Source organism: Rutidosis leptorrhynchoides, chromosome 4, assembly GCF_046630445.1.
Source record: "Rutidosis leptorrhynchoides isolate AG116_Rl617_1_P2 chromosome 4, CSIRO_AGI_Rlap_v1, whole genome shotgun sequence".
Classification (NCBI taxonomy): Eukaryota; Viridiplantae; Streptophyta; class Magnoliopsida; order Asterales; family Asteraceae; genus Rutidosis; species Rutidosis leptorrhynchoides.
In genome coordinates, this window is record NC_092336.1 from 325014163 (window position 1) to 325025601 (window position 11439).

The 11439-nt window shown below is 34.9% G+C and overlaps 1 protein-coding gene across 1 annotated transcript; it reads right to left on the bottom strand.

Moving 5' to 3' along the window:
* Positions 1–3500: 3500 nt before the first annotated feature.
* On the bottom strand, positions 3501–8109 carry LOC139843685 (alternative NAD(P)H-ubiquinone oxidoreductase C1, chloroplastic/mitochondrial). Its single transcript, XM_071833814.1, has 11 exons — positions 7871–8109; positions 7437–7630; positions 7039–7134; positions 6777–6843; positions 6513–6696; positions 6294–6387; positions 5710–5922; positions 4546–4935; positions 4387–4463; positions 3961–4064; positions 3501–3739 (listed from the first exon to the last, which is right to left on the bottom strand). Exons 1-11 carry the CDS (start codon positions 7932–7934, stop codon positions 3600–3602), a joined length of 1623 nt encoding a protein of 540 aa, XP_071689915.1. The 5' UTR covers positions 7935–8109; the 3' UTR covers positions 3501–3599.
* Between the last annotated feature and the right edge of the window lie 3330 nt (positions 8110–11439).

Consider the following 11439-nt stretch of genomic DNA (forward strand, 5'->3'; position numbering starts at 1 on the left):
AAAGAGTTGATTCTTGAAACTAGCATGTAACAACAACAAGTAAGTAAGTAAACCATAAACATGAACAAGTAACTACAAGCAAATGATGATGATTATGGGATGTTCTTGCTACGGTTTTACAAGGAAAAAAAGAAAGGAACAAAAGCTTCAAGTTACTTACAAAAACTAGAGAGAAAAGAGAGAAACTTGGAAGTGTTTTTGTGTGTGTGTTTGAATGAGAGAAAACAAGAGAGTGAAGTAATGAAAAATGAAAACCAAAACTCCCTTGTAGGAGAGCTAGGCCGACGGTTTTTCAAGCATATTGGGGGAGGGAGTTGTTCCTTGGTCACTAGCATGAAAAGCCTTAAAAGTGTGGTTAATAGATGACCATGCATGGGGATTATGGTAACTAGATTCTCATTTGAACAAAACTAGCTAGTTTCCATCTAAATAATATTTACAAGTGTAAGACATGGGCTAACTAGTCCAACTAAGAAGTAGGGTGGGCTTATAAGCCTATATTCAAGAGTCCATTTACATTAATCAAGTCCAAGTTCCATGTAAGTAACAATTAAAGCTCAAGTAATTAACCAATAACCTTAGTTAATTAAAATGATTAATAAAATCAATCATGAATGTAAATAATACTCTAAAAATATTATTCGTGAAAGTTTCGTGTGTCACAAAGACGTTTCGGGCAATTTAAATCAAGTACGGGCAATCATGGCAACATGTAAATGTAATAACATACATTCGTTTAATCACACGTATTAATAATAATAATTATTAATAAATAAACGTTGGAAAATCCAGGGTCGTTACAGGCAGCATCTTTGGCTTTATCAGCCTCAATTTCAGCAGGAGTCTTGGGCCGTTCAGAAACAATTAGGGGATCTAGATTAGTCTTCTTAAAGGTCCTGTAAACCTGCATCTCTCCTTCTGCAAACAGGCAACATACCAAGCAAGCAGAAACATATATAAGAAAACATATATAACTCATGACAACATAAGAGAGAACAGAATATGTCAATAAAGGTACCTACCACGGCCTTCCCAGCGTAGCACCGGTGTAAATTCAGCACGCCAATTGTTAATCATTTTACAGAGAACCAATATGGCTTCATAATCATTATATGACCGTTGTGGATATTTGAATGTCTTCAAGGTGTCAAGAATAAAATTTTCATCATCAGATAATGTGGTGGACTTGCTAACTCCTATGGTAGTTTTTCTCCAACCACGAACGCATGCCCAGGCATCCTGAACAACCCTTTCATTGACAAAGAAATAGGGATCTTTCCAGTTCTTTAAAGAACTTTCCTTCACCCCAGTAAAAGCCTTATTCGGCTTACAGTCGAATGTATACCAGCATCTGCTAACAAATCTAGTTCTAAATAATTCATGAAAAATATTCACATTGGGGGCTTCTCCTACAGAATTACAGTACATTTCAAAAAGAATAATTTTTTGTAAACCTAATGGATGAATTTGACTAAGCCCTATCCTATAATGGGCAAGAATTTGTTGAAGAAAGGAAGAAAGAGGAATACGGAGTTTCCTACAGTTAATTGTAATTTATAGAGGGTAATCATCTTCTTTGGCGGTTTATTGGCCCTATCGCTAGACAAAGGCACAATAGGATTCAACAATCTAAGATGTCTGTGCTTCTTGCATAACTGTTCTATATCGGCTTCAGTGATACTAGAAGGGATGGTGCTGACGTCACGATTGTCTCTCTGAGAAGACGTGCTGCTGGATTCGGCCATGGTAGTACGAAAAAATGAAAATTCAAACAGAAGAAAAGGTGAACAATCACTGACCTTGCACTTCACGGATTGCTAAATTGAATAAATTGCAAGATATCTTCACAGCAAATAATCAGTTTTCAGAAAAGGAAAAAGGTAAAAGGTCGGGCTATTTATAGTCAAGCAAACGAATAATAAAGGGACGAGAATGAGACACGTGTATGGGGCAGATCAATAGAGCAAACAATTTAAACTTTGAAAATAAATTAAAAAGAGTTTGGGGGCAAATTCATAATTGATAAAATGACGTCAGAGCAGAAAATCAGACGGCTACAACAGTTTTGTGTCTTCGAGAAAAAAGGCATCTTTTATTTTAGTTTAATGACTTTATTTTTTACAAAAATAAAGACATTAAACTGGGGGGACTTAATGGTGTATCCTAGGAGATACACGCATACAAACATCATTTTCATACAGAAAACTCGATCAAAGAGCACAAGAGATAACTAAATTTGGCAGTTTTCAGAGTTTGCCGCCCAGCGTACAGCAGACCGCCCAGCGTCAAGCGTAAGCCCTGCAGGCAGCTTCTATGCATAAGCCCTTTAACTCAGCGCGTGAACGGTACGCAGCCACGTCAGCACACGCCACCGACATTCCGATACTTCACGTAACAGAACCATTCAGTGATTGACACGTGTATCCCGTGAATTTCGGACATTCTGCGCCTATAAATAAACCCCCTGGGTCACCACATTTCACACCATTTTCTGATCTGAACTTCAGTAAGAGAGAAGTACATTTTCTCTCTCACACAGTTCTTTCTCACTCTAAAATAACATTAGCCGCTTAGCAGCAGTGCGCTAGACGGATCATTACAGATTGATCCACATATTGATTGAGGCCACCCCACAGATCTTACATCTGTGTTCCGGGTCTGCAGAGATTATTTCTCGAGGGCAAACAACAATCAACAGTATACACCACACGCTGAGCAGCTACTTTTCTGTACTAGTACCTTACAGCCGCTATACGGAAAATCGTACTAACAGATACTGTTTTATATTTCGAGCAAGTGATGAGAATTTTCTGGTTCGGGTTATTCGGAAGGCCGAGTATTTTTACTATGATGTATGTGACCTAACCGTATTAATCCGTAACTGTTTCAGAATCTTTCCCTTTTGAACCCCAGACCTCATGTATGGATATTAGAGGCCCAAATCATTGACTCTTGCAATCTTGCAAGGATTAACCCTTGATTGTTTTATATTGTGTTAGTTTTAAAATCATGTTAAATTATATGAATTTCCAAACGTATTAGGGTTTAAATTATCCACATTTTGTGACAAATAGAACTTGTAACTTAGGTCACCTTGAATGTTTATTTAATTTATGTGGAAAAGAATATTGAAACTTCATGTAGGAGCAATGATGATAAGTCCTAATTGTAGTGATGTCTTTGGTATTTTTAGACGGGCAATCTTTGCGTGGTTTGACTCGTTTCTATGTTCTTAGTCTTTGGTGTTTTTTAGCTTTTTTATTGGTTGTGGTTGGTTGTTTAATTCTTGTGCACCCCCTGTATTGTGTTTTTTGATTTTTCAAGGTTCGGGCTTAGTTAGCGGAGGCTCTTTGATTAGCTTTAGGGTTTGTTTATCATTCCTGAACATTGGTTTTGAGTTTGGATCAGTTGTATTTTGTTAGTCTTTTTCATCGATTGATGAAAAGGTTTGGTTTAATGTTAGCGTTATTTTTGCCAAAATAATAATAATAATAACCACACTTAATAAGGTGTAAAGCAGGTATAACATGAGTTATATATCGCTGTGATTCTATTAACAGAAGATAAAAAAATAAGGATCAACAATCTATCACAATGATTTAAGAATCTGAAAGAGCTTTGGTGATGTTACTCTGCACTGTCGCAATGGAATCTACTGCAGATTTTGCAAGCCAACTAATTCCAACTTTAACACGATGCTCATCAGTTGGTAACCTGATTAAGTAGGCTATTTTTCTAGCTGCATTTTAAAACACAACACCACTATAAATCAATCTGAGAGCGTAGATGTGGAAATATTAATACTTTTTAAGTGTTTGACCCATTAGTGAAAATACTCTTGGGCAATAGCAACCCGCCTTAATACTTTATCCTTTTGACCCATTAGTAAAAATATTTAATCCAGATGACCCATTTATAAGTAGATAGGTCAAAATTGCCTCCTATATGCAAAATAATTACCAGCATGACCAAAAGGGCCGTCCAATGTTAGACCCTCGATAAAAGTTGGTGTAATGGCAGCATCATTTCTTCCTAGGACCATCATCTCACCCAAATTCTGAAATCTGCACACAAAACAGGAGTAACTTATATGGAATATATTGTATACAAACTAAAAATGTGTATACTATGTTTTTGTGACTACCAAGCATCTTAATCTTAATGAAGCTGATAATAAACTAAGACATTTAACATTTACTCTGTTTCTCTCTAAATTCTACAAATATTGCAATATTCCATTTTGTTTCAAAATTTTCAAAAGAAAATAAAATGTCTATCATTATACAAAATATATGGATTTAATAACACATTGTCACAGTTAAAGGGTAATTTAGAGATTTCACAGATGATATCATATTTGAAAAAGTAACTAATTTGGCATCACACCTAAATGGCAATAGCGGACGGTTATTGATAGCAGCCCAAATGTTCCAACCAGCAAAATCAGCTTGCTGAAATGCAACCTGAAAACACATTAAACTGCATCATCACCAAGTGCTTATTAATGGTAACATTACTACTATTAGCACATTCTTATCGTAGTACCTGGGCAGTGGCTGGAAGCAATTTTCCTTTCGGGTCTCTTAAAGCAGAAGAATCTCCAACAGCAAATATGCGCGGGTGGCCCTTCACTTGAAGAGTTTCGTCTGTTTCTGCTTGTCCTCTACCAGTAACAGGAAGCTCAAAAGGCCAACCATTTGGTTCCATTTCTGGAAGTAAAGGTTTATTTCCAACCGTCCATAGAACCAAATCAGCTTCCAGAAGTTGTGTTTTTGCCCCCTTTTCGGTAGGCTGAACCTCCAGGATTATTTGTTCAGACTTATTACCATTATCTGCAACATCTAATTGCTCTACAGAACTGCTGACATCACCTGCTTTTCCTATACGCCGGACATAATATCCTAGGAGAAGTTGAACATTTCTCGAGTTGAGGACCTGTGAACGGTCATTAAATGAAGTTGATAAGATTGCTTGAACTACACAGATGCTCTACTTTTGTCTTATGCACCACATGTACAGTATTGCGTGTTTTGGGACACAGGAGAATAATATTCTTTTTGGGAATCGAGTAGAAGCTTATTGGTTGATTACTTAATTATCAAGCTCATAAGTTACTGGGAAATTGCTTATTTAAAAGCTTAATACAGTATAACTTTAAGATATTTTGATAAGTCAAGAACTATAAGCAAGTGGCTCTATGAGAAAAATAAATAATTGTATGATTGGTTAACCCTCCTTCCTGTTAAATATGCTGAGAAATGTTGACAGGTACATTGTAAGTTAAAATTATTAGTTTTATAACATGTGTACTAATGTGTAGAAGGGAAAATGGGCAGGCAGGGTAACCGGTTAACACTAGCTTTAGTACAGGTTGGGAGGGTACCAAAACTTCTTAAAATTTTTCGTTCTATTAAAAGGTTACTGTATAAAATATGGTTACAAAAGTACATTATTACAATAGTAGTCTAAACTATACAAATAAAAATTTAAGAATTTTAAATTTTATGCATTTATATACATCTAGGATGACTTTCAGCCTATTTGATTTTGACCCACTCCACCTATTGTGCCCGTTCTACTATTCAATTAATTCCTATAGCTTAACCCATTTACATGTTAAAAATCACCATAACCCAAATCAATATAAAACTGGGTTATATTTGCCACCTCTAACCAAATGAGTTTATTCATTAATTTTAAGTCTCTTACCTTCAAGGCAGCTTCTTTGTTTCCAGGAGGAGCAGTTGGTAAGATTGAGGAGTCAACACTGATGGCTTGAACAACTCCCTTACCTTGTAGTCTTTCTGACACTGTAGCAGCTAGTTCAACTCCAGAATAACCAAGTCCTACCACCACTACACGAATCGGATCTGCCTTATCAAACTTCTCACGCTCCAATTTTGTTAGCTTGTTATTTACTTTCTGCATCACCAGTATATATAGAATTGAAATTTAGGCAGCCAGTTCAAATTCAAGCAGATGCTAAAGATAACCACACGTGTGAAAATAGACGGGCTAAGTAACAGGTTAAATGAGCCTCTTACTAAAAAAGCAGGTCAGGTCGGGTTTGTCCCGTATTTGTTCATATCATTTTGAATTTCATAATATCCAATATTGTGAATGCAGTGATAGATCTATTTGTCTTTCTTTGTATTATCTCATTTACACTCATTGGTTCCACCAAAAAATATAGCAATGAAAAAGAAATTAAAAAAACAGATTGACCCTGATGCATGATGCAAGTGTTCCTTCTATAAATAACTAATAAACTATGTACATATTCAAAAACTTACCAGAGCATCATCCAGGGTCGAGAACGGTAGAGCATACTCAACAGCACCTGGTATGACATCAAGTTTAGGTTCAGCTCCTAATGATAGTACCAACCTGGCTGCCCACATACAAAATTCAGAATAAGCAATTGAAAACTTAGGTAAAACAAATCTAGTGTGAAGATCAAACAATATGCTTGCTTTTTGTATAAGAAGATCTTATTTCACAGGGTTTCATACCAATCATATTCAATAACAAGTCCACTTTCAAGTTGAACAGTTCCTCCACAACCAGATACAGTAGGCCCATTCATACCCACGTGATCGCTTGGACTAAGAAGTTTCACCCTGTCTTTTAAAAATTGTACTGTAGTGTTTAAAAGCAAATCTGAAAACCGTGGAGCAATCTCCCATGCATCTACTTCTACAATTCAAAATATTACTTGCAGCAATCAGTATGCAAATATTGAAATTTGGCATTAAACCCAAAATTAAAAGATGTACCTCCAGTTAGGAGCTCGTATAACATTGGCTTGAAGACGAAACGTTCAGATTGATCGACAAGTATAACCTGTTCTCATTTTCATTACTAGTATAAGTGTCACTAAATTGCTTCATAGAAGCTTCGAGAAAATAAAAAAGAACACAGATACCAACAACCAAATCAGAAGTAACAGATATTTAACATACATAATTAATCATAAGAATTGATGCAAAATTAGGATACACTCATCTGTTAAGTTAAACGTTGAACTTCAATGGTTACCTGAGGTTTCTTATCATCAGTCCATGTAAGTGAATCCAATCTTAAAGCAGTGTATAATCCTCCAAATCCACCACCAAGTATGCACACTCTCGGCCTCTATAGCATATATATAAATCAAACAATTTTATTATAATAGCAATATATAAACATAAACATAGTATATATATATATATATATATATATATATATATATACAAAAATACATATAGATTCATCAAGAACGGTTAGGTATTATGTATTTACACCAGTTCAATCAGGTATCAGGTATTCTATTTACACTAATTGCAAACAATCGAAATGCAAACACACCAGTGAAGCATACCACAAACAACGCATTATACATTACGGCTAAATGTCAAAGTGTCAGAATGAAATAATTCAGTAGTAGTGAGTGCAACCTTTTTATCAGGCCATGAATAATAAGGTTTCACAGGTTCCTCTTGAGAAACATCCACATTATTCCCATCGAGTGCAGAGCTAACAAAATGTAATCGTCTGTTCCTTGAAGTAGTCCGAACGAACGATGAATGTGTATCATTTTTAACCGAAGAAAACGAGCATTGAAATAGTTTACTCCAAAAACTAACCCTACCTGAAATTAACATACAGATACACAATTCTTCAATGTCAATTAATATTTCACATCTCTATCTGACCACTCAAAAATTTTCCTGCCTGTTATATTTTGAGTTCAATTTCAGATTATGTTAATATTATTTGTTTTACAAAGACGAGAATACTAATTCATCATGCTAGCTTTAATTTTAAAAACTAATTATAGATTCCAATATTAATTTATTTACAGCAAATAATGTTAGATGAAAAAACTTACGATTGAGAGGAGGAAGGAGTGCTGAAGCAGATAGGGCTGACGTGGCAGCAATGATATGTGACATAATTTTGCAATTGCAGTTGCAATAATGATAATAATAACAAGAGGAAGAAGAAGCAAATAGGTGTATTAGAAAGGAGTAACTGGTACTCTGGTAGGTATATATGTATATGGATGGATGGATGTGGTGGTTTCTCTTCCACGTTGGACTCGCGAAAATTGGGTTTCCAAAAAGCGCAAAGTTTGGCCATCGAGTCATCGACGTTTATATGTTGTACTGGTCATATATTTATATATTAGATATTAGATTTAAGAGCCCGTATGTTGTACGATAACTTAAAAAAATAGCATTCGAAGACATTAGTATTGAAACTGAGTAGCTGTAGTATACAATTATAATTAGAAAAGTATTGATAACATTTGTACTAAAAAGTAAATGTATTGAAACGATTAGTAAATGTTAAAAATGAATACAAAAAATGTAGCTTTCGATTGTTCATAGTTAATTATATCATCTCTGAGTTGTGACCACGCTAAGTTTACCAGATAATACAAAGCAAATACAAACCAAATTCATTTTCCATCTTTTGATACCAACTGATAACGCCCTTGATTTTGACCAATTTTTTTATACACATAAATCAGTCACTTTATAATAGTTTTTGGGTCCCCCACACTTAGATTTTTCTACTTTAGATCGTGAACATTGGAAAGTATACTCTTCCACCTTTCTACGGACACTTGTTTGTCAAAAACGGAATTACAGTTTAACATTTACGATCTATCAAAAACAGCTCCACAACGTTCTATCAAAAACAGCCCCACAACGGTTTGAGTTGCTGCTATCCTCTGTTTTGACGTCCATTTAAAACCTTACACTCGACAATACCAAACATATCATACACCGTTTTAAAGCCTGTCGCGAATACTTTATGTTCCAATCATTAGTTTTTATCCAAGCATATCCATTTTCAACTTATGGGTCCGCAAAGTAGGTCTGAGAGTCATTTTAAGACTTTTACCCAAAATGACACCAAAATTAGTTTTTTATTTAACAGTAATACGGGATCTGTAACGACCCTGGTTTTTCCAACTCATACTTATTAATATTTATTATTAATACTTGTGTTTTAATAAATGTATTGTATTACATTTACTTGTTACCGTATTTAACTTTACATGCCCGATTTGTCTTTGTGACACACGTACTTTACACGAATAATATTTTCAATATTATTTACATTCATGATTATTTATTATTAATCATTTTAATTAACTAAGGTTACTAGTTAGTTACTTGGGCTTTATTTAGGTTAATTGCATACTTACTTGAACTTGGGCTTTTATTATTGGAAATGGACTTGGAAGCCCACCCTACACTCTTAATGGACTTGTAAGCCCATGTTTTATGCAAATACTACTTTAAGATGAAACTAGATTAGTTAGTTCATGAGGAATCTTGTTACTTGCATATTTACACCTTGTTCCCATAACCATTTAACTTTAATACCATTCCAAGCTCTCACCATTCTCCCATGTTTGAAAGTTGATTTTTGACTTTCCCTTCTTGGCCATCCAAACCGTCCACTATGGTGGTGTGGGAGGGAGTTTTGTTTTCATTTTTGGTGACTTATTTACTTGTATCTCATCTCATTTCTTCACACACACATACTTACATTTTCTCTCAACTTTCTCTCATCTTTTCTCTCAAAATATTGTAAGTAACAAGGCTTCTTTTTCTCTTCTTTTTCTTGTTAAAACCGAAACATGAACCCTCATCATCATCATTCTTACTTGTTGATTACTTACTAGTTATTTGTTGTTGTTAAAGATCAAGTTTTCTAACTTGTATCTTCATGAAATCTTGTTACTTCCATCTTTATTTGATGAAGTCAAGAACAAGGAATCTAAACTTTCTAGTTTATGGTTCTACACTTAATGTTTTAAAAGATTTAAAGTTCATGAGTTTATAATCATACTTGTGTGCATGTTTGTAAACTTAAGGTTTACTTTCCTAAAGATCAAAGCCTTGGCTTGAATCTTTAAAGTATGAACAACCATGAACTTATTACTTGTAGATTTAATTTATTTCTTCATTTTATGTACTTTAAAGTTGTGTTGTTGTTAAATTGGTCAAGTATTACTAGTTAATCTTGATCTCATTTTTCTTGAACTAAAAGTTAACTTTATAAGTTCAAGAACATGGAAGTATAACTTTCTAGTTATAACTTCATATACTTGTGTTGGATCTAAGTTTCTATAGCTTACGGTCTTCTAATTTTGTTGTAAATAAGAGCTTACAAGCTTACATATGTTTTACTAGTTGAAAATCTAAGTTTCATAACTTATAGTTTCATTAAAGTGAAGATCCAAGTTTTGTAACTTAGGATCTAACTTAAGAACACTAGATCTAGACTTTCTAGTCTAGGATCTTCAAGATCTAACTAAGAACAATGTTCTACAACTTAAAATCTTGATTATTTAGTTTACTTTTAAGTTTGTAGCTTAATATTCCTTTTGTAACTCATGTATGTGTCGGATCTAAGATCTTGATGTAACTTTGGTTCATCAAACTACATACAACTCTTAAGTGAGTTGTGCAACTTATCTTAGACTTACACTAGTGTTATGATGGTCAAACCTTGGTTAAGATGATGCAAACCCATCAACGAGTTGTACACTTGAAGCTATACGCATCAAGGATGAGAACCGTGATGAGCATCAAGCACCAAGAACCCACTGGAACACCTTTAGATACTGTTTCTGGAACTGATCAGACAACCTGGGCTACTGTAAAGTTGATTTTCAGTTAGTTCGGTTTGATTAGATGATTTTCCATTTAGACCTCGTCTTAATCCGAGTTACGGTTTAGGATCTATGGCCTCCCGAAAGTCACTACACCCTATTAACGTTGTGCTGAAATTTCTGACCTACTTGCACTTAAACTGTCACCACGGTCAAACGAAGACGAGTTTGGTTCTGGAAATTGGTCAGCCTCTAGGGGACTCATATACGGAGCCATGGCCACTGGTCTCACCCCATTTCAGTTTGTATAGAGGTTGTGGAGACTGAACGAAGTCAGCCTTTATTTCAAACCCTAGTCTTGACTTAAAACTTACTTTACACTTTTTGTTTAATGATGAATGATGATGATACTTAAGACCTAATTTACATACATTTAAACCTTTGGGAACGATTTACTGACTTAGTAACTTTTGAATTAGGTTGAGGACCTTTCGGACCAACAACTTGCTTACTATTCCCGCGTATCGACTTTTACTACTTTCCACTGTGAGTTATAGCATCCCTTTTTACTTTAACTATTTTGGGAACTGAGAATACATGCTCATTTTAGGTTTTACATACTAGGCACGAGTACTTAAACTTTATATATGTGTGGGTTATACAACGGCATAAACTTTTCCCTTAGCTCGGTAACGTTTAGTCATTGGTCTTTGAACCGGTGAACGTGAATCTTAGATATGGATCCATAGGGTTTGACATCCCCACTCGGGCTAGTAGCGCTAGCATTTAACGGGTGTTTAATACTTCGTAAATATACGCACTCG

Coding starts and splice junctions, on each gene's coding strand:
- LOC139843685 (XM_071833814.1), bottom strand. CDS start 7,934: ATGTCACATATCATTGCTGCCACGTCAGCCCTATCTGCTTCAGCACTC. Junction 6,844..7,038: donor CTGATGATAAGAAACCTCAG/GTAACCATTGAA, acceptor AAATGAGAACAG/GTTATACTTGTCGATCAATC. Junction 4,065..4,386: donor CGTCCGCTATTGCCATTTAG/GTGTGATGCCAA, acceptor TTTTGTGTGCAG/ATTTCAGAATTTGGGTGAGA.